Here is a 27760-nt window from a genome sequence, read left to right as displayed (position 1 = left end):
TAAAGTCCCATTGTACAAACAGAAATCTTTTTTGCTTATAGGATACAATAGTGGTATACTCGAATTAGTATTACTTAGTATTAATTAGGAAGACCGAAACTTGTATCATTGTATATAGCTCACTCTGAAAAGTGTATCCACAGTAAGCATGCGGTTCAATCTGAGATATACAATACAGTATTTTAAAAACTGAGCTTTGGCTTGAGCTTGGTTTTAGTATGACAGAACCATTTGACTGACAGAAGAATCAGAAAGATGGGTTGCATTTCACCTTTAAGCTTTCGTTTAAAAAACCCCACACACCTAAAGGTATAGAATTTATTAATAAAGAATCGAGATTACAAATTGAATACAGTAACTCAAACAATTTATTTAAGTCAAACATGGTCAATCTTTCATAACATTAGTACATCTGAAAAGATCAGAAATGTAGTTAAGGAGGCAAGAGAACCACTAGTCTACATTTTGCCTCATAAAAATAAACTTGTCAGCCCAGTGTGCAATTAATGTCACATTTTAACAGGTACCTGAAACTATTACACATTTCTGCTTTGTTAACCAACCAGTTGATGTGCTTATTTTACTTCTTCTAGGGCAACAGCTTTTGAGGTATATCACACAGCTCCTGTAGTAGAATCTGAAGAATTTAGTTTCTGTTTTGCATATCTACTCAGCTAAGGCAACATGATAAAGGTTGCCTATATGAAGTCTGAGTTTTTAATAAAAGGCACTGAACAAGATAACCAAATGTTCTACTTGATTGCTGTACACTTAAATACCTCAGTAACAGAAAAGGCTATTCGATTTATTGTTGAGTACACTGAGTTTCAGGATCTTGTTTGGGAGCCATAAACATTATGGGGTATGTTTTCTTGTGGCTTTTCTTCTCATGTTTTCTTGTCTGTTCAGCTGCAACAGTGTAGTTTTCTTCTGTCTTTATTCCAGGGTCAGATGTCAACCTATAGGTAAAGCAACCACTCTCGTTTCACTCTAAATTTTAATAATGAACACTGAAGTTGACAAACTACTACCCAAAACATGTTAAACATGTTAAATAACATAAAATACCATAAAATTAAGCTATTGTTTCCTTGTTCACAGGCACTATTAGCTTCTGAACACTTTTACATCAAGCCATGCCAAAAATGTAAAAAGCAGACATACAAGAAGCCATGGAGACAACACAAGTTTACTAAAAAGAACAAAATTACATTATGTGTTAGGTACAATCAGAAGTTTAGTGTTAATCTCCTCACCAGGTTTACCAGCTGCTGGAGTAAGCATATTAAGCAGTACTGTTTGTACATTTGGTACACAAGCAAGAAATCTTTTTCTAGCTTGACTAGTGCAAAAATTGGGAATTAAACTGTTTCAAGTCAGAATACCACAGGGACTTCAGGCAGCATAAAGGTTAAAATAGCCATTCATCTTTGAGACACAAGAATTGCTTCTAGGTGAATAGACAAGGAAGCTGTCATAAAGTGGAAGCAAAATGGTGGTCTCATTTTAGGCTAAACAAAACATTCATAATAGACAGAATATAACACTGTAGAGTGTTTGCACATCGTGGCAAAATAGAAAACATGTACAATAGCCCCAATTTAGATTGCCAACTGTCAACAGCATGCCCCAAACACCACCTGCAAATGGAACATACCAAGAGTCTTAATTCTAGCACTTTGGGGCCTTTGTATCCTTCGCTTGTCTGTGACAGAAGAACGAATGAAGAATGAAAAATTCAGTGGCTCCCCCCCCCCCCACATCAGAGTGGTAGGATGAAGTGAGGATCTTGAAATCATCCTATCAAAAGTAGTGCTTGGCAATACAAGAACACTTGTCCTCAGATCCCCTTGACATGTACAGTCAGCATTGTGGTGTGATATGCTGCACATTTAGGGTATTGCATACATCTGGGGTCCCCAGGATGGCAGATGTGGGTGCATGGCACCAGCAATCTCCCCCCCCAAAAAAAAACACTGTCATTTACCAATATCCATTGCCCCTACATATTTTATTTTATTCTTTAATTGAAGACTTAGAGATATTCTTTTAGCCTTGGTGGGTACTGGGCTGGCTGGAAAGTGAAGAGTGGGAATCCCACCACCCTGCCCTCTTTCTTACAATAATTTACATGTACTGAGCTTTAGTTAAGCCAATCTACTATTTTTTCACTTGCCAAAATTTATCTATTCATGCTACTGAAGGAACTTTGTATTTAGTGGAAATTGTTAATTTTAAACTGTTGGTTAACTGTCTTCTTGTTCTTTCCAGTTCTCCAGTAGGATCAACTTCCAACTTCTGAATTATTTGTGTCTTTCGTGCAGATGTCCACCTCCACAATGCACAAACAGCCAAAGAAAAAGCAGTGCAGTGTTGAATCCTTAAATTGCCAATTCAAAAGACAGAGCAGAATAAAACAAAGTTGTACCTGCGTACAACTAAATGAAGTTTTTTGGCCCCACATTTTCAAAAGTTCTACCCCAACTTGACATGCAAGACTTCCATCTCTCAGAAACAACTACCTGCCTTTCAACACCTTCTCTTTAAAGTTAAATCCCTCCTTTGTAATCTCACTAATTATTCTCTCCTCTGACCAAATATCCCTTCTATTTAATGTGCCAAACCTTCCACACCCAACTACCTTCTTCACATGACTAATATCCATCAGATTCAACATCTTAAACATATCAAAACATCTTAACCCCAACCCTGTGTCTACATGCTTCATCTTTTTAGCTGATCATTTTGAATATAGAACACCCTTATTATTAAATTAGTATTTTTATTATTAATTATTATAATTATTATTATTATTATTATACCACCACCCTATACCTGCAGGTCTCAGGATGGTTCACAACTTAGTCCCATGGCTGGCTGTATAAGCAACCCCTCACATACATCTGCCATTAGTAGGTTTTCATTTTGAAAATACTCGCACATGTATTTCCAGGGCTTTCCCTAGGGTTTTTTTGTTTTGTTTTTGGAGGGGGGGAGGTAGTAATCTGAAAAAAAGTGCCAACACAACATAACACACCACAAACACACCACAAAAAATTCAACAAGGATTATTTTTCTAGTACTACCTGCCCACGTCAATCAGCTATTTGCACATGTAATTTAAGTCACGGAATTCTTGCTTCTGACTGTATTGCAAGTGCAATAATGCCCCATGCAATGGGACCAAATGTACATTAACCTCAGCACTGCAATTCTTTATTCCACCCCAAGCCTGACTATATGTCTGATATGTCTTATCTGGATTTGTTGGTAATCATTTTCCTTACCCCTGGAAAAGAATTCTAAAGTAGTGTATGCAGTCTCCAGGAGAGCATAATAATTCACAAGTGCACAAGATCAAATAACACATACCATGTCAAATACACAAAACAAAAAGCCTCACCAGTATTCCCCCCCTACACCGCCACTTACGTAGTAAATGTAATCACCTACAGAGCACCAATGCCCTAATATTCTTCTACTAATCCTATTAGACAGTCTCCATTTCTAGCTCCCACCTAACCACCTCACTTTCTACAAACACACACACTTTTATCAAGTCACTAATATCAAACTGTTTCTTTCCCTTTTCCTAAATTACTATGCTGGACAATATAAGCATGCACTAACTTGGTTTTACAGGATTGCTTGCATTAGATTTGTGCAATACTATTCACACTTACTTAGGGACACGGGTGGCGCTGTGGGTTAAACCACAGAGCCTAGGACTTGCCTTTCAGAAGGTTGGCAGTTCGAATCCCCGCGACGGGGTGAGCTCCCGTTGCTCAGTCCCTGCTCCTGCCAACCTAGCAGTTCAAAAGCACATCAAAGTGCAAGTAGATAAATACCGCTCTGGCAGGAAGGTAAACGGCGTTTCTGTGCGCTGCTCTGGTTCACCAGAAGTGGCTTAGTCATGCTGGCCACATAACACGGAAGCTATACGCCGGCTCCCTCGGCCAATAAAGTGAGATGAGCACGACTGGACCTAACGGTCAGGGGTCCCTTTACCTTTATTCACACTTACTTGGGAATAAGTCCCACTGAAGTCAGTATGACTAACGTCTGAGTAGAAATGCATAGATCATACTGTTAGTCATTTTTTTTTAAAAAAAAACCCAAACACTGATTACTACAACCACTGATCACAGCTATCCAAGCAAATTTTACCTAGCAATTTAAAAAATCCTGAAACTGTCTATGCCAGGGATGGCAAAGCTATAGCCTGCAGGAGAGTCCTAGACTGTGAAACCATTTTTATTGGCTTGCCACTATCCTCCAAAATCAGGATCCATCTTTTGACCTTTGAAAAATGTCTCTTCTCCTTCTGGCATGTGCCTGAAGTGATGCGCAAGTAAAGTGGGAAGAGATCTCCTTCCTGGTTTCCCGGGCTCCTAGGACCTTCTTACAATGGCACCAAACCAGAAGGAGAAACGCCACTTTTCAAAAATTAAAAAAGATGTTCCGTTCTGGGCTTTCACCCCCATTGGAGCACTGGGGTAGAAAAGTGCACTGGGTGTGGTGTGTGCATGCTGTATGCACACAAGTGTAAGTGTACATTGGCCAGACCTATCGCTGGCTGACATACAACCCTTGTAGGCTTGGCCAATCCTCAATGCAGCTCTCTGGATATAAAAGGTTTGTCACACCTAGTCTAAGCAATCTTGTACAGTGGTACCTTGGTTGTCGAACTTAATCCGTTCTGGGAGTCTGTTCGACTCCCAGAACCGTTCGAAAACCAAGCTGTGGCTTCCAATTGGCTGCAGCAGCTTCCTGCACTCAGTCGGAAGCCGCGGAAGCCGTGTCGGGCGTTCAGCTTCCCAAAAAAGTTCGCAAACCGGAACACTTCGGCGTTCGGGAGCTGATTTGTTCAGGAGCCAAGCCGTTCAACAACCAAGGTACCACTGAACTTGAATGTCTGAGACAAGTTACGTACTGTATCTGGACAAATCAGACCTTCACTGCTAATCCTCCCAAGAGCATAAAAACAGAAATATATATCAATTAGAAAATATAACTTGGGTGTGGGGGTGAAGAAACACCAAAGCAAAATATAATTTGTAATTACATTAACACAAAAAATAAAAAACTCCTGGAAGTTTAATAGCCATATAATGGCCTTCCATATAAGGAAAAGCTCACCTAGTTACCTAGTTTCCCCACCCATTTCAACACTAAATTTCTATATCCACTTATTAAAAACCTTGGGGCTTTAAGTTTAAAATTTATTCTGAAAGCTAACAATGGTTCTTCAGGCATTTTCATCATGAAGTTAATACTGCAAATTTTTGCAAAGATCGTATGCAAATTGAAAAATAAGCTGGAAAGTACAATAGTGTGAATTACACAAATGCCAATGCAGAGGGAAAATGTAGTGCAGGCACGAGATTATTGCAGTGATTTTTCAAAGTGAAAGAACATTTTAGTTTTAAATCAGTCCATGATTTAAGAGTCCTTTTGATTCTCTGTAATTTTGATCTTTTTAAACAGTTTTGAAAATTTCAAACTAGGTAGCTGGAACTGAGGGACGACACTGCATGCAACACTGAGAAAGTAAATGAAGAAATGGATAGCAAAGTTCATGCAGCGGAAAAAAAGTGATGCAGGTCTGTGCTGATTGCCTTGCTCATACATATTAGAAGACACTGACCTGGTAGAGAGGGAGGGTCCAATTTCATTCTTATCTTTCATATTTATAGCTGTCCTATCCAGTTCTTCCTCCTTGATTTTAACCTTCTTCCTTTCAGGTTGATCACTTCTCTGTTCAACTGCAGAAAGGGGAACTTTGTTCACTGATACAGCCTGAAGTGTGGTTTTCAGAGCATCCTCACTTAGTTTTGTCTCTTCCTTTTTCTGAGATAGCATACAAGAGGTTTCACACTCAGAAGACCCTCTGCTACTTAAGTTGTATGAAATCACATCCCCTGGAGCCTTCTTGAGATTGAACGAATCTCTTATTAACTCTAGAGTAAAAAAAAGAAACCAAACACACAATTGTTTTGGTCAAATAGGTTTGATTGACCTCCACCCCTTATCTATATTCATTCCCTTTTCATTAAAAGAAAATGCATTTTGGATCACCATGGCAAAATCTTAAGATTTCACAGTTTAACTACATTTTTGTTCTGTTTACTCTGAGCAACTGCAAGAGATATTTCGACATCCAGATCCAAAAAACATTTTTTGTAACTTTTATGTATCTACAATCCTTAAGTCAATGTTCTGCTTGCAAAAGGAAAGCATAATATTGGATCAGAAAGCAGTTGTGTTAAACATTACCCCAAGGAAACTGGCACTGATTCTGGAGTAATGGCATAGGCCTTGTTTTCATTGGTTAATTTTGCTGTGACCAAGGATACGAGTGTTCTGAGCAAAAGTGTTGTCTGAATGTTGGAAGATAGCAAAGCAATGTATTCATAGCAGGCCACAGGAAGCCCTCTTGTCTATAGCCGAGAATCAAATTAAGAATTTACCACACAATGTGGTAACATTTTTTATGGTGGCTGCATGCCAACTCAAAGCAAGCAACCAGAAAGGTAAAAGGAATAATATTTACTTTTTAAAATGGTACAAAAGTATCAAACTTAAGTGGAATTAAAAGTCAAGAGACAGAATAAATTGGAAGATTATTTCAATGTACATTAATACAACATTTTAGTTATTGATAAGCTGGTATTATTCCTCCCCATGCTTGTGGATGGATCCAATTTATAGATGAGGCTGCTGGATTATATTATAAAGGTTAATACAGTGGTACCTCAGGTTAAGTATGTAATTCGTTCCGGAGGTCCGTTCTTAACCTGAAACTGTTCTTAACCTGAAGCACCACTTTAGTTAATGGGGCCTCCTGCTGCCGCTGAAGCACGATTTCTGTTCTCATCCTGAAGCAAAGTTCTTAACCTGAAGCACTATTTCTGGGTTAGCGGAGTGTGTAACCTGAAGCGTATGTAACCCGAGGTACCACTGTAATTGAGTCAAAGGGCTAATATTTCTTGCAGCCATACAAGTATTGAACAGATGTAGTGCATTTATTATTTTATTAGTAAAATACATATTTGATAGGTCGTATTCAACTAAGTTTTATTCTGAGTAGACCCTTTGGAAATAATGAACATAAAACTGTTGAATACCACCCAGCATCTCTAAAATACTATATAACACTGGGGCTGACCACAAAGGTTTCCAATGGTTTCCCAAACTTTGAGCTTCCATCTTTTTTAAAAAGTGTCTCATCTTCTTAGAAAGTTATGGAGCAAAATGTGCAGGTAGCATTTAAGCAATTTCTGTGAAACGAGAGTGGTGTGGCTACATTGTATACTTCTGGTGGTGAGGAATGCTTCCTGTTATTAGATAGCAATAGCATTAGTTTGTCTAATGTCCTTAATAAGGATCAGCAGCACATAGCTGACATCTCATTGTAAGCATAAGGTTATTGGGAGTAGTTGTCTCTCTAATTTTGTCTTATGCCAGTCCCAGGGGCAGCCATTTTCTATTATGCCGTGCTCACTCCACAGCTACTATTTTGTGCTCACTAGCCCAAAAAAGGTTGACAACTGCTGACCTCATGTAATAACAAAAAACACCCTGTGATGCATCATGTTACACAAAATAAACTCATTTTCTAAAAAATGTCAAACGCTTCAATACATTAGAACAGAATAAAAGTCAGACATGTAACTAATTGATGCAGGTCCTTGAAAAACTCTTGGGCAAACACATACAACAGACCTCCTCATGAGCAGTGGGCTTTACTGCATTAATAACACTGCTTCATAACCACTAGACAGCTGATTCACAGCAAGGAAAGAGGATCAGGATGAAGAAAAGCCTTTGAACAGAAGGTAACTGAGCATATGTCAAGGCCAAGAAATGCTACGCTATCTAACCTCTCTGTTTTCCTACCAGCATTGATCAGCTTTATTGGATGGAGGCAAAAATACGTAACTGACACTGGCCACATTATGCCATAACTTATCACACCGGGGATGGGGGCAGGGAAGCTACACAACACATAATAAACTTATTCCAGGATACAAAGCGCAAATTAAATCATATGGCACTCCCTATTCACATACTGTACATACAAAATAAGGGAATAGAAATTGTTACCTTCAGGTTGATACTTTATTCTCAATTCATCCAGCAGCACACGCAAATTTATGCTCTCACTTTGAGAAGCTTCAAGTTGTCTTTCTTTTGCAAAGAGCTTCCGTTCCATTTCTAAGACGCGTTGACTCTCAAACAGAGCCTTCATCCGCTGTAGCGACAATTCACTTTTCAAATTTTCTATCTCTTTTCTGAAAATAAATTATCTGTATGAATACTGAAATACATAGTTGCATTAACATTAAGTTCCTAGTGTTCTTACCATTCCAGCCTTGAACTCACCACCTTTCAGTACCAGGAAAAAAATCCTCCTATCCCATTTCTTCCAATAATGTGTGCATGTTATTAAGATAAACTACAGATTGACTAGCAGCAAACGTTTGTAAAATAGATTACTAGTGGGCCAGAATACAATAGAATTAGCAGATCCATTTAGGAGTTACCTATGGTAAGATAAACAAGAACAGGTTTATGTTGCTGCCCTGTTTGATTTGTGTCTTCCTTGCATTGATGTGGGGACATCAATGTGCAACTTAATGTGATGGTTGTGACAGAGTTGGAAAGACACTGTGGAACAGGCTGTCAGTGTTACCATGTTTCTACCATTACTCCTATGTTTTTACTACCTGTCTGGAAGAGAGAATGGGGTTCTGACTAGTAAATTTGTCTCAGATTTATGAAACAATACTTAACTTTAACTAAATAGGTTTTGTTTATTTGTATCTATTAGGTATCTCATTTATTTCCCGTCTTTCCTCAAAGGACCGCAAGGTCTCGTATATGGTTCTCTTCCTCTACAATATATTCTCACAATAACCCTGTGAGGGAGGTTAGGCCGACAGACTGACTGACCCAAGATCACCCAGTCAGTTTCAGGGCTAAGAAGAGATTTGAACTCTCGTTTCCTAGTTCCACACTCAAACCACTACACCAGACTCAGAATCAGGTTGTCAGTTTCTATAACCAGCTGTGAGGTTTTAATACTACATTTCTAATTCACGACTTACTCTGAATTGTCAAGTTTCATCTGAAGCAAATCGGTGTAATATCCATCTTCAGATTCTGCATATTCTGAAGTGCTTGAAAGTTTCAGCGCTTTTGAATTTTCAGACTTCTGGGAAGATAATTTTTTTTTTTTTAAAATGAGCTCTTTTCCTTTTGCCATTTCAGTCATCTGGGTTTGAATATTAATGGCAAAGAGGAAACTTTTTCACATAGACAACACTGACAGAAGTGCATCTCATTCAAATGTAATAATAAATTATGCTGCATATCAGCAGAGGAAGTTGCTATACCAAATTCTCATCCCAACTTGGTCTACTTCAGGGCCAAGCTAGACTGGCTTTGTATCGCCTGCTGGAAAGCTGAAGCATACCTTTCTGTTCAGTATTTTATGGAATCACTACTGAAGGTGTTATTTACCAAGGGCTAAACTAAAGTAATAAATGGCAACCATTCAGCAATTCCTCAGCATGTCCCAAAATATGTTTTGGGTGTTAAATAATACCACGGGTGTTAGAATTTACAATGGACAGTTTGATCAATCTCTTCTTGCTCATACAAATAAGGTTGCCTTCTGTTCTCCAGTCAGGAATATGTGACACTGAGCATAATCAAGCATAAAAGAATATAATTTTACTCCAGGCAACTGTACTTCATTTAAACCAGGACTCAGTCCTTGTACTTTTTCAGAAAGTGTTCAACCCTGGAGCACAAATAAAAGAGGATGCCAGAGAATATTATACACATCTTTAAACTCTAATTAGAACCTATTGAAATATATCTGAAATGAGAAGGGCTCAGAACTTGGACATGGAAGATGTATCTTGCTAGGAATATGCACATACAAGTGGGGTCTCTTTTTACCATCTCTTGTGACTGCAGGCTCCCGAGTGCATGGTAAATAGTTTTGAGGCTCCAAATAATGCTCCAAGGAGCTGGATCAACACAAAATCCAGATTATTTCAGTTATATTTAGATACAGTAGTACCTCAGGTTACAAACACCTCGGGTTACAAACACTTTGGGTTACAGACTCTGCTAACCTGGAAGTAGTACCTTGGGTTAAGAACTTTACCTCAGGATGAGAAGAGAAATTATGTGCCGGCAGCACAGCAGCGGAAGGAGGCCCCATTAGCTAAAGTGGTACCTCAGGTTAAGAATGGACCTCAGGAATGAATTAAGTTCATAACCAGAGGTACCATTGTAATTCTGTAAATGTAGTTTTTTCCATTTACTTCCTGGCATAAATACTTGTCATACAATTAGTAACATTCTGTTTCAATCAGATGCACAATGCACACTCATTGTCAAGCCAGCGATCCAGATTACCTGGTTCTGTGCTTTCTGTGCAATGTTTTCCAACACAGTTGTATGTGCTTCCTTACCCAATTACTAATACTTTAAAAAAACAAAACCAGAATTTTATTCTCCATGCATATACCATGGGCTTTTCCAGTTGCTTCACTTTCATTAGAAGTTCTTCTATTTCACCATTCTTTTGTTGAAGCATGCTTTGCAAACGTTCCAGCTGATCATGCTCCCCTTGTGAACCTTTCATCCGTAGAAGAGCAGCCATCTGTAGCTATAAGATAAACCAAATATTGGGTTGGCACTTTTACAAATATTCTGTTACAGTACACATTAATGCAACTCAAGTCCCAGAACAGAATGACCAAGATTCAGAACACCAAGACACTAGTTATCTGAACTCAAAGAAGTTTTGAACTTGGTTTTCCCTCTGTATTCCATACCACATGTCAAATTGCTTTTGAAACTGATGGTTGGCTGAAAAGCTCTGTGTAATACACCATTGGTCTCAGCTGCTTAAAGTTATTGAAAATTCATTCGTGCATTTTTACCAGCCACCATCATCTATTCAACAATAGCCATGCTATGAGCTGCTTGCTAGTAGCTGCTAGCTAATTTACCAGAACACAATGTTATCACTTTAAATTTCCTCCACTGCCCCTCCATTCTGTAGGCTTATTTCACCAAAGTTTATCCCAGAGAGGCATATCAAACTAATACTGAACTGACTATCGCATTTGGAAGAACCCTACAAGCAGGAGTCTTCTAGTGTACAAACACTGTGATTTGTTTATAGTAAATTTAAGTAAAATGACATTTGATGCATTGTTGTCGGCCACTCTGAGCAAATTTGTAGAAAAGCAGTATTACGATCTCAAATTACACAACAACTACTAAAGGTCTTTATTGCTCAGATTCTTAAACAGTGCTCATTTCTCCAAGCTGAATTTTTAGAACATTCCTCACATCTTAAATCACTTTTTAAAAAACCCAATTCTATCATTTACGTATATGAAAAATAAATGTCTCTGAGAGTACAGAACTATAGCACACATACTTTTAATTCTTATCTTATGCTGTTTCAATTTCTAACAAAGGAAATGTTGACTTAATCATACCTTCAGTCTTTGCTGCTGTTCTCTAGTGAAAGAATACTGATTTTGTAGCAACTGATATTTTACTTTCATACTGATCAATTGACGCTCCATTTCTGCTCTACGGTCCTCTACCTACAACACATTAAGAAAAAAAGACCTGTAAAGTTGGTTCCAGTATCATTTAAAATTTTATACTTTAGAAACTAATAGTAATGAAACCATAGTAATTTCTCTTTCACACTATCTTGTATGTTAGTGTCATTAGATATCTTTGCTTTATTAACCACCATGTCAACAGAAACATCTGTACCATTTGCATGAAATACTGGCCAGATTACAGTAGTACCTCGGGTTACAGACACTTCAGGTTTACATACGCTTCAGGTTACAGACTCCACTAACCCAGAAATATTACCTCGGGTTAAGAACTTTGCTTCAGGATGATAACAGAAATCGTGCTCCGGCAGCAGCAGGAGGCCCCACTAGATAAAGTGGTGCTTCAGGTTAAGAACAGTTTCAGGTTAAGAACTGACCTCCAGAATGAATTAAGTACTTAACACGAGGTACCACTGTAGTAGCAAAATAATTAGTTGCCATGAAACCTGGCAGAAACATTTCTACAAGCATTTGAAGGAATACTTTATATTTAATATATGTAAAGTCATTAAGTAGTTATATATTACCACCACCACAAATATTTCATGCACTCAGGCATAAAAGTTCAACCCTTCAATTAAGCACCAATATTTGTTAGGGCAATACACACTGACTCAGCCTACAATAATAAATAATAAATAATAAATAATAATAATAATAAAGCATCCATCCATGATGTTCTAATTCTTTCTTTCAGATAGTGGTTCCTGCAGATCCAGCTCTGGGAGTTGGAGAGGACACAACTCAAAGAGTTATTTCCTTACTAGGTGTTCTGAATTACTGCTGTTGTGCTACCTGTATTTATGGCCCTGGACTGTTCAGACTAACAGGAATCAGCATGCCCAACCTGCAGGCACTTGGCACACCAATTCAATGGTATATGATATTGTCAGGGGCTCAGGGACAGAGGCGCAGGGGAGAGAGGAGATGGAGAGCGAAGGGGAAGGATCTGAGGGCAGCATAGGGGAGTATGACAGTGACCCGAGAGATTCCATGAGCTTCTCCAGCGAATCAGAAGATTCCAAGAAGGAGGCGCCGATGGTCAGGGCGAGGGGGGGTCCCAGGGGGGACACACCAGAAACAGGGGGCCAGCGGGGACTCCCAAAGCAGCAGCTGGAGATCAGGACCAGCTTCCCCACCAGAGCAGAGTGGGGGGGAAGAGTCCCAGGTGTCAGGTCCAGCTAGCCTCCCCGAAGGGGGAAGCAGTGACAGGAGCAGTGAAACGGTCAGGCGGAAGGTTGCCGGCTGGGCGCGCGCGCCAAGTTCAAATGTACAGGCGCGCAGGACAGCAGAAAGCCCGGATCGGGAACCAGGTCCTAAAGCCCTCCGGAGGCAGGGGGAAGACTCAGGAGATTCAGCGTCAGAAGAGTCTAGGAAGGGCGAAACCCCAGCTGACAGGCGGACCCAGAGGAGGAAAGAGCAGAGAAAGAGGTGGAGCAAGGCTAGAGTCTTAAACTGGTGTATCGGGGGAGGAGACTCAGACGGAGCTTCAGCGGTCTAGAGTTTCAGACGTAGAGCTGCACGCTGCTGATGTGAAAGACAAACTGAACTTCAATAAAGACTCTTGTATATAACAACGAAGTGGCGTTGGTCCTTTGTGAGCTGGGACCTAGGGCAGCTCTGACAGATATGATTATGATTATGATATATGCTGTCATTAGAAAAACATTGTTCAGAATCCCAAACAAACACTTCAACAGAACTACTTCAACCAATCCAGAGGAATTTTGCAATGACATGGTCGTCTTGAAGTATTTCTACTATGAAAAGACATTAAGCTCAATAACTGTAAAGTATAGTGAACTAAAATATTTGTTCCAAGTATTATTCTGACTTTAAATTGAACAAATGATTCAAATACATTGGTCAGCTTTTGAAGTGAGCAAATGCAAGATGCCTGTATAACCAGAAACATACTTTCTAAAAATCTTTGACACATATACTTTCCTGACTTTTTTTAAAAAAAATCTTATTAGGTTTTCAAGAATAAGTAAATATATAATCAGGGAAAGTTATTACTGTATTGAATAAAGTATGCTGATACAGTTGCATTACACTATTATACTTCCCTCACCCTGCAAACTAACATACACAGAACCACTATAAGAAATAAACTAACTCAAATAAAACTAAATATCCCCTCCCTCATACCCCACAGCAAACAGACCCTTTGGTTCCAAGTGTCATAAGAATGGCCCATACATATACTTTCTGTTAACAAAAATAAGATGAGTACCTCAGCGAATAAGGAATTGCCTTTACTGGAAGGATCCAGGGCTTCTTGCCGTGCATGGTCAAGCTGAAGCTGAAGGTCTCTATTTACTTCATGAGCTTTCTAAAATTGAGTCACGGAAAATCGTTAGATCTCTGTTACATTTTCACAACTAAATTTGTGTTGTAGTGTAACACATGCTCTTATTGATTTGTGGAGTTCACTTTCAGGATCACTGTTGTGTTGTTTAATAGTTAATGCAATAAATCTGTCACCACCACTGCAAAGGCACACCCAAAGAGCCTGCTCTTAATTCACATTAAGGAAAATGAAAGAAAAACTGATGCGACTTCCCCATCTTCATGAGTGCAAAGCCACAAGAGGCTTCTCACCACTGCAAACAGCATTTGAATGTTACTGCACCCATACAATGTCAAATATTCAACCTGGTGTCAGGCAATATTTCAGCTAAAACTATCCACATAGCCTTGGTTAGAAAACAAGCTCGCCGTTTCAGCATTAAATGTGTAGTGTTATTTTCACCATCACTATCAGCAGGAAGCATGATACGTCACCTCTAACGCGTTACAGTATGAAACAATATCTTTTTCTCTGTCTTCTCTCTCCTCTTCGAGACGTGCCAGTCGATTAGTCAGATTGCTGTTTCCAAGTTCTAGTTGCTCCTTGCTGTACTGAAGATCATGTAACCTGTCCTCAAGGTCTGCCTATCACAAAAATTTAGATACCATATGAGTATTTGCTAATTTTATATTCTGGAATACAATTTTGCCTTTTCAATTATTTGTACAAGGCAAGGACTGCAACAAGGACTGAAGCAGAGATGAATATTAGTACTAGTGCTTTTAATATTAGACCATGATCAAATTTCTGTAGCAGGAAGGGTGATTTTATCTGTGGTTTATTATTATTAAATACTTTATTCACACTAATTTGCTGCATACCTTTGCCTGTTCAAGTGCCACCAGCTCAAGTTGAAGATTGAGCACTTCTGAAGACATGGTTTCATGTACACGCTCTGACATCATACGCAGTTCTTCTGTTTTAGAAGCAAGGACCTCCTTCAGATGGTCCACTTTGTGTTTCGACTGTTTCTCACTAAGAAGCGTTTCTTCTAGTTCAGATTTCAGTTTTTCCATCTTCAAAACAACACCCAGAGAAAACACCTTTTTGAGTTCAGAGTCCTTCAAGCATGTCCCATTTGTGAGCTGATTTTTCTAAATAGCTTAAGAAATTCATTATTTATTACATTTATATCCACTCTCTTCCATCATGGAACTGAAGGCAGCATGCATACGGTTCCCAGGAGGTCTCCCATTCCCATCAATATCCTATCAATATATGATAAGGAAGCCATCCCTTCCTCAGTATTTGCCCAACTCAAGCACATCTGAACTACATAGGATTTTAAGATTATGATATATGCTGTCATTAGAAAAACATTGTTCAGAATCCCAAACAAAAATACCATAATTCTATCATACACTATGTAATCATACACTTATAAGTGGCTAATTACCACGTTTAATAAGTGGCTCTTTATCACTCATCTATTCAAAACAGCTTTGTCAGCAACTGAATTATGTTTATAACACTTTCAAGATAATAATTGCTTTCAAGATTAATAATTGCTTTAAGGTATCACCTGCTGCACATAATACGTATTCTATCACCAACCTTATTCTTAAGTTCATTTGTTTCTTGTCCATGCATTCTTACTAGTTGTTCACGTAGTGTATCTAATTGTATATTTTGGTGTTGCTTAAGTGTTTCACATTCAAGGTTCATACTTTCGAGCATTCTGTTCTTTAGTTCTACTTCTCTCTGGAGAGTATATTTTTCTTGTTCAAAATTCTGAAAAATAAATTTCACATTTACAATGCAGGATAGAAAACTGTTTTTAAAAGGACCTTCCATTAAGTATGTGGTCAAAAGTATAGGCCTTAGCAAGGATGGAAAGGTCCCTGTACACACTTGGGTTTCCCAAGCCTTCTTTTCTATTTCACCCACCAAAAGAGATCACCTGAGGTCCAAGAGTATGCACAAAGCACCACAAACACAGTGCACCCAGATGCAGGCAGATGAGGTACAGTTTTCATCATGTGGCAGGGATTGCTTTTTAAAAAATCAGGCTTATTTTATGTGAGACAAGGTATTAAGTTATGAAGAGTTTCATAGGCCCCTGTGATGGCCTATGAGACATGCAAACGTGGAAGGCTGGTCTTCCTTCTTGTCCACTCACCCAAGCACACACAGCTACCCCAACCAAACATCAGGAGCTAGGCTTATGGGAAGCTTGTGCTCCTTTCTCCCAACAGCAGATAACGAAAGAGGGACTTCAAAAACTAAACTTTGTTGCTGTACACATCTTATGCTGCCTACCTCTTCACAAGCATGCCTCACCACAGGCAGTATGTGCTGCCTTTAGCTTTAGCAGGCAGAAAATTGTCAGAGCATGTCTCATACCTACTGTGTCATTAACAGATTTGCTTAATCCTATACATGACATTGAGGTAGTGAGTAAAATCCAGGTGAGCAGGAGAGGTATTTCCATTACTTGGCTTCCATCTTCCCCCCCCCCCCACCCCAGCAGCACATTTCCCATGCATGTTTACACAGAAGCGAGTCCTATTTACTTCCAAAGTGCATTGACCTGTAGCCAAACCCTTTTAAGAGCAAGAATATTTTGTAGCAGTTGATAATTTGTACAGTATCTGATTTCATAAACTTCCATGTTTTGTTTAGTACACATAGTGCTGTGTCCTGTGAATCCTCTTAAAACAGATTTAGGCAGAGCCAAATGACCTTGTGAACTACCCTGCAGATATCATTGGGGGTCCCAAGCAGCTCTCAATAGTACCAGATTGCTAATGCTTCTCATCCAGTACCATATTTTGTCCACTTCATGCTAAATAGCAGTTTAGGGTACAGCTTGTTTTTCTTTAAAAACAACAACAACATGAAGTCACGTTTGTTGTTGAGGTACTACTAAAAGGCTTTGGCAAACCTGGAAGTTTTTGCAATAGGCATTCTGTACACATTGATCCAGAAATAGGTCTGAGAAGTCTGTGTTTAATGAGGCTTCCACTCTAGCAACATGTTGGCTGCTCTTTCAATTATCTTATAGGTACAGTAGCACAATGAGAGGATTGGATTTTATGGTTCACTATCAAGCTCTGACACAGTTTGCTAGATACTCTTCTTACATGTTAAATATTTTAAATTTAATGGCTAACAGCTTTGGCATTCATGCTCCCATCAGTAGGTAGAGTGGAATCAATCCAGGGAGAGCAACTTTCTGTTGATTGTTTAAAAGCTCACCTCCGTTATGGTGACTATTTCATTCTGCAATTTATCTAGCTGATTCTGTAACAAGCTCTCGCTCTCCACCAGATCTAAACCATATTGTGCTGCCTTTCTTCTTTCCTCCTCGGCTTCTTTGAGCTGACGTCGGAGACGTGAAATTGTTTCTTGATCGGGCTCCATTTTCATTAAAACTCACACTGTACTGTATGTAAATGAAGGAAACAATTAACAATATTAAGCCTATTTTGTTAATTCAGCTTTTACTGATAAGAGCTCTGATAAACTTGTGGTTTTAAACAAGAGGGCCATGCCATGGAGGCTACACGTGCCTAGCTCTTAAAAGAATAGACAACAGACTTCATCAGTTATACATGCTCAGCATTAAAGGGAAACAGTCTCTAGATTTAGGGACACATGCACAGGAGTTTTTAATCCAGAAGTCTTTTAATGATTGGGGGCAGCGGAGAAACAGCCATGTGTTTGGCACTCATAGCTTGACACCAGATCAGATACTGACTAGCCCTTTAACAAAGTGAGAAAATGGGAAGGACATTAATCTACTGTAGTTAAAACATCAATGGACCTTTAATCTCAAAGAGCAGGGGAAAGGCAGTAGAATGACACGATGAGCACAAATACACGATTACAAGGTAGGTGGGCAACTGCCCCTAAGTATTTTTTCAGCAAAACTGCACCTAACTGCATATAAAACAAGACAATATAATGGGGAAAATCTTTGTCCAAGCTAGAAGCACAATACTGTAAAAGGTAAAGGTACCCCTAACCATTAGGTCCAGTCGCGGACGACTCTGGGGTTGTGTGCTCATCTCACTCTATAGGCCGAGGGAGCCGGCGTTTGTCCGCAGACAGCTTCTGGGTCATGTGGCCAGCATGACTAAGCCGCTTCTGGCGAACCAGAGCAGCGCACGGAAACGCCGTTTACCTTCCCGCCAGAGCGGTACCTATTTATCTACTTGCACTTTGACGTGCTTTCAAACTGCTGGGTGGGCAGGAGCAGGTACCGAGCAACGGGAGCTCACCCCGTCACAGAGATTCGAACTGCCAACCTTCCAATCGGCAAGCCCTAGGCTCTGTGTTTTAGACCACAGTGCCACCCGCGTCTCTGCACCTAACTGCATATAAAGCAAGAAAATATAATGGGGAAAATCTTTGTCCAAGCTAGAAGCACAATGCTGTAGCACTAACTAATTTGCACATTTTAACGCTTTTCATGTGGCACTGTTTGTAACTTTAAAACAGAAGGTTCCTCTCAGGGATGAGTACAACAGAAACTGCAAAGCTAAGTTTCCAGACTCAGGGCCAAACTAGCTGTTACTTTTACTGCATTGTTAGCAACAACAGCTGTCCGTTGCCCCCTCTGCTCACATCTTCCCCATCCCTAGTATTTAGTTTTTAAACTCAACCAGATATAGCTGCTAACCACAAGAGTATCTTTAATAATGGGGCACAGAAAGAATAAAAACAAAAGCTCTTTTTCCAAAATATACTGTCTAAGTAATGTGGTGGCTGGGGGTGGTTCCTGGGCAGACTGGCCTGATCAGGGGCAGAGTGGGTAGGCACTGTGCACAGCCCTGATACACGGCTCTCATTACTAACATATGGTGATGCACACGTAAAGTGCGTCCAGCCTGCAATTTCAGTTTCCGTGAATTGTAAAAGATGTTTTCTAATGTTAGCTGTTACTTACACAGTCACAGTGAAAATAAGTGTCTTTATCCGCTTCAACTTGATTAGGCTAGGTAGCTTCCGTCTGCACTGTAATCTCCAGGATAATCTCCATTTTGGGCTTTCAGCAACTCCTGTGCATTTTCAAAGTAGAAACTGAGTGATAATCATGAAGTGTCACTAAAGAAGAAATATAGTATCAATACAAAACCAAGAGCTTTGTGATGGATTTTTAAAACTCAATTAACAGCTTGAATTGCATTTTTTGTTGTTGTTTGGAGGGGGGAGGACTGCAGCAGGAACACAAAATCCCACTTTTAGACATCCGCTATACATTAACAACAAACTTAAGAATACAGCCCTGAGAACAAAACAAAAAGAAATGTTTTCAATGTTATTCTATCTTGTAGATAAAAAGACTAGTAACTCACCTTTAAGTGTATTCCATCTTAAGATATTGTAAACTAAAATTCAGTGACTTTTAATTAGCAAATAATCTACTTCTTTCTGCTCCAAAAAGTCTTCAGCTTTTTCTATCACACTCACTGTTGCCTCCCAGAATAGGTAAAAATCACATGGTGAGATAATTGAAATGCAAATCCTTTTCAATCTACTTGGAGCAGCTGTTCACTATTTCCATGGCTGCCAAAGCCTACAAGCCTGTCAAAGAACAGTGGCTCTCTGTAACCAAGGCCAACATAGTTCTTGTCTCTCTTTGCGTTCCAATACAAGCCAAGCCGCAATAATAATTAAGCAAGGGTGCCCCCCCCTCATTGTTTACTAAGCTTTAATGAACTTTGGAGCTCAGCATATTAGATTCTTGGAAAGTTTACACCCAATTCCATTACATAAAATTAGCATTAAAAAAATTCTATGCTAACTATGTATAGTATACAATCGGGGCATTTCAACTGGTATCTTACTGTACACACTCTTCTACAGCTGATGACTCCTGCTATTTTACACTTCAAAGAGGAAACAGGAATAGAGAAAGGCATACGAGATAGATGCTTTTGATTGTTTGTACATAAATGCCTACTCAAAATAAAAGGGTAAATAATTAATAGCGATCAAGTTTCATTGGGCTGTAGGTTATGACTTCCCTTATTAAGGGAGTGATAAACCGCTCTGGGTAGAAGACTATAAATACTCAACAAATAACATTTACAGAGCAATCCTAACCATGTTTACAGAGAAGTAAGCCCCGTTATGCTCAATTTGCTTTACCCACTGTTTAGGATTGAGGACTTAGTATAATACAGTCTATCACAATAAAACATTCAAAACTCACCTGAACCTGTGGCTACTATCACAACAAGAATGGAAAGGAACTTGGGAAATCTAGGCTGTGACTCATCTTCATTGCACCACTTCAGATTAATGATTTCAGGGCCAGAAGGGAGACACAGCACAACTGTGCAGGGTTTTTTTCTTTATCTCAGATATGTTTCAAGGGGAAGTCTTATATAAAGAGCTCTCTCTACAACTATGCATGGTTTATTATTTTAATAACAAAGCAGAGATACAATCTATCCAGTTGCGCCTTAATTTTCTCAATGTAATTTGGCCAAAAAAGGTGTGCATTAGATCTGAGTAAATACGGTATTACAGCGGATCACTTGCTACAGGGTTGATCCCTTTCTTTCCAACCCAGAACCTCTTATCTACGATTTATATGGAAGAGAAGAGGATGCCACCCTACAATTATATGTAGTTTTTATGGTTCCTCATATAAAACTAGGTGGCAAAATATAATCTAAGTTGCAATTACTCTACAAGTAATAATTAGGACCACATATAAAAACATGGGATAGCTGCCCAGAAAAGCCAATGATGCAACAATTTGGACTGAATTCTGATTTGAGCCATATGCATTATATCCATCCTATTTCCTTGAAGATAGCACAAAGGGCTACCTTAGAATCTGCTAGCAAGCACAAATTCAAGAGCTAAGACATAACACTTAGTAGTTCACAAATTCTGGGCAGCTTTCCTAGTCAGCCAAGTATTGGTGGTTGCCAGAAGCCTGCCCCTCATCCAAAGCCTTATTCCTATTCATGTGCTAAACCTCTGAAATACATGTTCTCAAGTATCATTCCCTGTTCTATTGTTTGAGGTGGGGGTTACAGCATTAAAAACCAAATTAAAAATAATGTAATTGCATTACATATAGCCACAGCCCTCTTTTTCAGCTAGGAGGTTGAGAGGAGGCTGGGAGTCATTCTCAGTTATGACGGATCAGTGTTTGGATGCCCAATGTAATTTGTAGGGATGGCTCCTTCCCATCTCCAGCTAGAGCTAACCATGCTTGCTGAAAGAGGTTGCCTCCTCAATTGCACATTTCAGAACCTTTCCTTTTCTGACCACTTCCATCAGGAGACCAAGGAGAGCAAATATTCCTTACCAATGCCTGCAAGCATTTAGGAGCTACTACACAGGCTCTCCGACGCGGGTGGCGCTGTGGGTAAAAGCCTCAGCGCCTAGGGCTTGCCGATCGAAAGGTCGGCGGTTCAAATCCCCGCGGCGGGGTGCGCTCCCGCTGCTCGGTCCCAGCGCCTGCCAACCTAGCAGTTCAAAAGCACCCCCGGGTGCAAGTAGATAAATAGGTACCGCTTACCAGCGGGAAGGTAAACGGCGTTCCGTGTGCTGCGCTGGCTCACCAGATGCAGCTTTGTCACGCTGGCCACGTGACCCAGAAGTGTCTCCGGACAGCGCTGGCCCCCGGCCAATAGATGTGAGATGGGCGCACAAACCCCAGAGTCTGTCAAGACTGGCCCGTTCGGGCAGGGGTACCTTTACCTTTACCTTTACACAGGCTCTCCAACCCACCCTTTGTGACAAAAGGCTGGAGGAGAGGGAATGGGAAGAGGAAAGCTAGCCTGACAGCTAAGCAATGGAGCCAAAGGCTTTCATCAGGCTATTTGGGCTTCAGGATTTCAACAAGCTATTTGTACATACCTTCAGCAGAGTAAAAATAAGAGCAGAGCGAGAGAGCAAAAAAAGCCTGCCATGATGAAGCGCAGCCTCATCATTTCCCAACTTCATCGAAAGGCAAGTGGCTCAAGGCCGCACGGACTTTACTAGCCCAATACTGGAAAGAAGAAGGTGCTCCATCTAAAGAAGATTGGCAAGTTAAACTAATGGAATATGCTGAAATGGCAAAACTGACTATAGAATTAAGAGGAAGAGAAGATAATGAATTTAAGGAAGAATGGAAAATGTTTATTGTATACAGTGGTACCTCGGGTTACATATGCTTCAGGTTACAGACTCCGCTAACCCAGAAATAGTGCTTCGGGTTAAGAACTTTGCTTCAGAATGAGAACAGAAATCGTGCTCCGGCGGTGCAGTGGCAGCGGGAGGCCCCATTAGCTAAAGTAGTGCTTCAGGTTAAGAACAGTTTCAGGTTAAGAACGGACCTCTGGAACGAATTAAGTACTTAACCCGAGGTACCACTGTATATACAGAGGCAATGTACACAGGTCAATACATTAGTAAAGGTAAAGGTAAAGGTACCCCTGCCCGAATGGGCCAGTCTTGCCAGACTCTGGGGTTTGTGCGCCCATCTCACATCTAGAGGCCGGGGGCCAGCGCTGTCCGGAGACACTTCCGGGTCACGTGGCCAGCGTGACAACGCTGCTCTGGCGAGCCAGAGCCGCACACGGAACGCCGTTTACCTTCCCGCTGGTAAGCGGTACCTATTTATCTACTTGCCCCCGGGGGTGCTTTCGAACTGCTAGGTTGGCAGGCGCTGGGACCGAGCAGCGGGAGCGCACCCCGCCGCGGGGATTCGAACCGCCGACCTTTCGATCGGCAAGCCCTAGGCGCTGAGGCTTTAGCCCACAGCGCCACCCGCGTCCCCAGGTCAATACATTAGCAGGGTTTTAAGTTTACTTGTAACGTTATTATGAATCGATAATACATTATTTAAATATGTTATAAACTTAACAATGGACATGCACTATCTTGATAAATTATTGAACTAAGGAAGGGATTAGAGGGAAGTCAATTTGTTTTGTTATTATTTTTGTTATTTTAGGGGAATTAATAAAATATTATTAAAAAGAAAGGCAAGTGGCTCAGGCGCCACTCAAGAAAGCAAGTTGAGGAAAACCGAGTGGAGGAAAGGATAAGCGAGCAGAGATGTGGAAAAAGGACAAGAGGGAAGAGCATCCCTGTGTTTCATTTGCTTTGAAGCAGCCTAGGGGAGGAGAAGTGAAGAAAGCCTCTTAGCACTAAATTCAGCAGGTGGATCTCCCCCTCCCCAGAACAGAGATACAATTGGGTCGGGGTGTTTCACCTCAACTCGCGCCACTGAAAACTCAAGAGCAGGACCATTTTAAAAAGCAGTTGGCGACCATCGCAAAAGGGTTTCCTAGAGAAAGGCAGAGAGAGGAGGAGGAGGGGGAGCGGGGGTGGTGGGAGAATCCTTCCTCTGATCATCCTTCCACACAGCAGCCCCTCTCTATAACCCCCACACCCGCCAAGCATTTCCCTCAGCAAACAGAGAAACAGGAAAGCCAAACGGAAAGAAAGAGAAAATAAACTCCTCTCGCCCCCTCTCAATTGCCGCTCACCTGCGCCTCCTTGCAAACGTCCCCAGTTCCGGCTGCTGGGGAAGCAACAGAAAGATCCGCCAGGTCTCCAGTTTAAATTTCGGCCCCCCCCCCGTCCCCGCGCGAGACGGCCCAAATCTCACGATACTTTATTGCTTTCCCTTTTGTGGGTTGGGCGGGGCAGCCCAGCTCCAGATGCGCGCGCAGGTCCGGAAACTTCTCTGCGTTAAGCATCTAGCGAGAGCACGTATGAGGCGCGCGGGCTCCGCAATAGGAAAAGCGACGCGACGAAGGAGCTTCCCTCCCTCTACTCCCCAGCTAAGAGCAGGGAAGTGCCCCGTTGAGCAGGCTCGCCCGGGGCAGCTGCCGGCCCGTAGTTGCAAATGGCTTCCCTATACATTACCCAAAAGACATCTCTCCGTAAAAAAGCAGGCAAGCGCAGGAGATCAATAGGCAGGGCGCAAAAGTAGGTGAAATGTCGGGAATGGAATGGGATAGGGTTACAAATGCTAACTTTACGAGCCGTGTATTAAGGAGCCGTTCTCTCCGGCGTCCTTTTCTTGTGGCAGGTTGAATGCTTCTGCCGTGATAAATAGGCACCGGCGGCAGCTCCGCATCAGACGGAGCGCTCCGTTCGGAAGAACAGGAGCTTCCAGAGCCCTGCAAACACATAGCTAGCTGGCTGGGCGGAGTCGCCATTTTCAAAGTTCTTCATTTTACGACACCCTTTTCCCTGCCTTTCTTACTTCCCGTCATCCCTTTTTCCTTCGTAAATACTGGCGGGAGTAAGCAGCTGGCGATACAGTGCTGCTGCTTTCTTCTATAGGCTGACGACTCCTGCCCTGTCTTGTTTTGTTACTAAGTACGTCGCAAGTGTTAGAATCATAAAGGCTCATCAGATCGGCGCTCCGTTTCCACTGTTTTTATTCTTTCAAGCAGCTCAGTCCCCAACACTTCTTTCTTCACAGAAGACTTCTGTCCGTTTACTTTCTAGCATTCAGCATGCTTCACATCTATGAAGCAAGTAGACCTGAAGTGAAGAAACTCATGCCAAGAAAACAAAATACACTTGCTAACGTACAAAATAATAAAAAAATTCTTCGTATCTGAAGAAGTGTGCATGCACACGAAAGCTCATACCAAGAACTAACTTAGTTGGTCTTTAAGGTGCTACTGGAAGGAATTTTTTTATTTTGACTATGGCAGACCAACACGGCTACCTATCTGTAACTGGTACAAAATAATGATACAGTGGTACCTCTGGGTGCGAACAGGATCTGTTCCGGAGCCCCATTAGCATCCTGAAGGGAACGCAGCCCATGTGTGTGCGGATCGCAATTCGCTGCTTCTGCGCATGTGCGTGATGTCATTTTGAGCACATGCACAAGCAGTGAAACCTGGAAGTAACACGCTCTGTTACTTCCAGGTCACCACGGAGCGCAACCCGAAAATACTTAACCTGAAGCTACTTCAACCCAAGGTGTGACTGTACATTAAACACTTGCCATCAATTACATTTTATGTTTGCTCCTAAAGTAGAGATACCTTTTGAAAGCTTCAGCTACTTCACCACCAGCTGTGCCTGTTCCCCAGGAACCAGCTGTAATACATTATTTTGCAACTGCAGCAAGGACTACTGCAGCGCAGTCCTCCTGGGACTGCCTTAGAAGACTATTCAGATATTTCAGTTGGCGCAGTTCCTAAGAGCCAATGCAGATTTTTTAGTATGGGTGTTACGTGTTGTCTCTAACACTTCCGTCTACTTCCAACAGAACAATGCCCCACATTACCTGTCACTGGAGCCCTATTCCATGTGGTTGACAACTGTATGGGAGAGTAGGCACATGCCCTACTCTCAAATTGTGATAAATGATATAATAATAATAATTGATAATAATTTTTTATTTATACCCCAGCCAAGGCCGGGCTCAGAGTGGCTTACAAGCAATAATAAAAACAAGATGAATGATTACAACTTAAAAACAAAAATAAAATACAACATTAAAATATTGGAACATTAAAATATTAAAATGTAGCCTCATCGCAGGAGGAGAAGGAAAAGAAAAAAGAAAGAGAGGGAGGGAGGGAATCAAACTGGCTCCAAGCCAAAGGCCAGGCGGAACAACTTTGTCTTACAGGCCTTGCGGAAAGAAATCAGATCCTGCAGGGCCCTGGTCTCATGAGGCAGAGCGTTTCACCAGGCCGGAGCCAGAGTTGAAAAGGCCCTGGCTCTGGTTGAAGCCAATCTAACTTCCTTAGGGCCTGGGACCACTAGGGTGTTGTTATTTATGGACCTTGAGACTCTCCATGGGGCATACCAGGAGAGGCGGTCCCGTAGGTATGAGGGTCCTAGGCCGTGAAGTGCTTTAAAAGTCAAAAGCAGCACCTTAAATCTGACCCTGTACTCCACCGGGAGCCAGTGCAGCTTGAAAAGCACTGGGTGAATATGCTTCCATGGCAGAGACCCCGTGAGGAGCCTCGCTGCATTCTGTACCCGCTGGAGTTTCTGGGACAGCTTCAAGGGCAGCCCCGCGTAGAGTGAATTACAGTAGTCAAGCCTGGAGATGACTGTTGCATGGATCACTGTGGCCAGGTCGGGGTGGGAAAGGTAAGGGACCAACTGCTTGATGCGGCGAAGGTGGAAAAATGTCGCCTTGGCTGTTGCTGTAACTTGAGCCTCCATGGAAAGGGAGGCGTCAAGGATTACACCCAAACTCTTAACGGAAGGCAATGGCACTAATTGGGCCCCCGCAAGAGAAGGGAGTTGGTCCCTCATCCCCATGCCATCCCGACCTAGCCATAGGACCTCTGTCTTCGAAAGATTTAATTTCAATCGGCTCCCACGAAACCATCCGGCCACAGCTTCCAAGCATCTGGTCAGTGTGTTCGGGGCCGAGTCGGTGTGGCCATCCATCAGCAGATAGAGCTGAGTGTCATCAGCATTATTGGTGACAGCCCAGCCCAAAGCTCCGGATAATCTGGGCAAGGGGGCGCATAAAGATGTTAAAAAGCATCGGGGAGAGAATTGCGCCCTGTGGCACTCCACACACCAAAGAGTGGCGCAACGACATTTCCCTCCCTAGTGTCACCCTCTGTCCCCGACCAGAGATAAAAGGGCACAACCAGTTACGGGCTATGCCCTGTATCCCCACGTCTGCGAGGCGGTGGTCCAGAAGATCATGATCGACCATGTCAAAGGCTGCTGACAAATCTAAAAGGATCAGCAGTCCTGACCCGCCTCGATCCAGTTGTCTACGGAGATCATCTGTTAGGGCAACCAGAGCCGTCTCTGTCCCAAAACCAGGACGGAAACCGGACTGAAATGGATCTAATGCCGATGTTTCCTCCAGAAACCTACCAAGCTGTTCAGCAACCGCTCTCTCAATTACCTTACCCAGGTATGGAAGATTTGAAACTGGGCGGTAATTGGATAGGTCTAAGGGATCTAATGAAGTTTTCTTTAAGAGTGGACACACCACTGCTTCCTTCAGTTCCCCTGGGAATGTCCCCGTGTCAAGGGACAAATTTATAATTTCAACCAGGGGGGTCCGTGCAACATCTGGACACTCCCTAATCAGCCAAGACGGGCACGGATCAAGGAGGCAGGTGGTGGGCCTACCAACTTGGAGGAATCTATCCACATCAGTAGGGGGCATCCGATCGAAATGGTCCAACACTGGACCTGAAGTCAGTCGAGGGGCCTCCAGTTCAGTCACTGTATCTAAATTGGCAGGGAGGTCACAGCGGAGCAACAGGACTTTCTCCGCAAAAAAGCTCGCGAATGCCTCACAGCTGTGGGTCGAATTTGTGCTTAAATTTGGTTGTCCTCTTAAGGACGTTATTGACCTAATTATTCTAAAAAGTTGTGCTAGCGGATGCAATGGAAGCTACAAAGTAAGATTTCTTAGCAGCTTTCATAGCCATCTCATAGGCTTTCATAAGCGTCCTATAAGATGTTCTTGAGGCTCCGTCACGAGTCCGTTGCCATACTCGCTCTAGCCGTCTGAGATCCCGCTTCATTTTCCGGAGCTCCTCAGTAAACCAAGGGGCCCGGTTTCGACGGGGTCGCAGAGGGCGCTTAGGCGCGATCTCATCGATTGCTGCCAAGAGCCGGTTATTCCAGTCCTCAACAAGGTCATCTAATGAGTCGCCAGGAAGAGCAGGGTTCTGCAAGGCTTTTCAGAATCTATCAGGATCCATCAGTTTTCGTGGACGAGCGCAAATAGGTTCGCCACCCAAGCAGGGGAGGAGCAGGAAGTCAATCTTGGCTTTCAGAGCGTAGTGATGGCACTTCCACAGCGGGGAGCATGATCACA

At 41.8% G+C, this 27760-nt stretch overlaps 1 protein-coding gene and 1 long non-coding RNA gene across 8 annotated transcripts in view; one reads left to right on the top strand and one right to left on the bottom strand.

Annotated features, from left to right (window-relative positions):
- Positions 1-304: 304 nt before the first annotated feature.
- On the bottom strand, positions 305-23606 carry SPDL1 (spindle apparatus coiled-coil protein 1). Of its 6 annotated transcripts, none has more exons than XM_082213054.1 (13): positions 23466-23604; positions 18911-19022; positions 17218-17404; positions 15574-15750; positions 14841-15035; positions 14454-14603; positions 13903-14001; positions 11532-11642; positions 10547-10687; positions 9111-9214; positions 8107-8294; positions 5648-5960; positions 305-959 (listed from the first exon to the last, which is right to left on the bottom strand). In XM_082213054.1, exons 3-13 carry the CDS (start codon positions 17386-17388, stop codon positions 806-808), a joined length of 1803 nt encoding a protein of 600 aa, XP_082069180.1. In that variant the 5' UTR covers positions 17389-17404; positions 18911-19022; positions 23466-23604; the 3' UTR covers positions 305-805. The 6 variants fall into 6 exon arrangements, with proteins under 6 accessions (XP_082069180.1, XP_082069179.1, XP_082069175.1 ...); XM_082213053.1 differs by having other exon boundaries at positions 9111-9217; positions 23466-23603; XM_082213049.1 differs by lacking the exon at positions 305-959 and having other exon boundaries at positions 4110-5960; positions 9111-9217; positions 23466-23606.
- A 48-nt stretch (positions 23607-23654) lies between these two features.
- Positions 23655-27760, top strand: part of LOC309526814 — a 39908-nt gene continuing 35802 nt past the window's right edge. For both annotated transcript variants that reach the window (XR_014216951.1, XR_014216952.1), the window contains exon 1: positions 23655-23910. This is a non-coding gene — a long non-coding RNA (uncharacterized lncRNA). The remainder of the gene's footprint in view (positions 23911-27760) is intronic.

The sequence above is a fragment of the Podarcis vaucheri genome, assembly GCF_965113315.1.
Source record: "Podarcis vaucheri genome assembly, chromosome: 2".
Classification (NCBI taxonomy): domain Eukaryota; kingdom Metazoa; phylum Chordata; class Lepidosauria; order Squamata; family Lacertidae; genus Podarcis; species Podarcis vaucheri.
This window is presented reverse-complemented; position numbering and strand designations above follow the sequence as displayed.

Bases quoted from the DNA above. Each gene is read 5' to 3' on its own strand.
- SPDL1 (XM_082213049.1), bottom strand. From the start codon at position 17,388: ATGAAAATGGAGCCCGATCAAGAAACAATTTCACGTCTCCGACGTCAG. The intron at 14,002-14,453 runs GTGACGTATCAT...ACTCAATTTTAG, and splicing joins CATACTGTAACGCGTTAGAG to AAAGCTCATGAAGTAAATAG. The intron at 9,218-10,546 runs GTATATGCATGG...TTATCTTCCCAG, and splicing joins AGCAACTGGAAAAGCCCATG to AAGTCTGAAAATTCAAAAGC.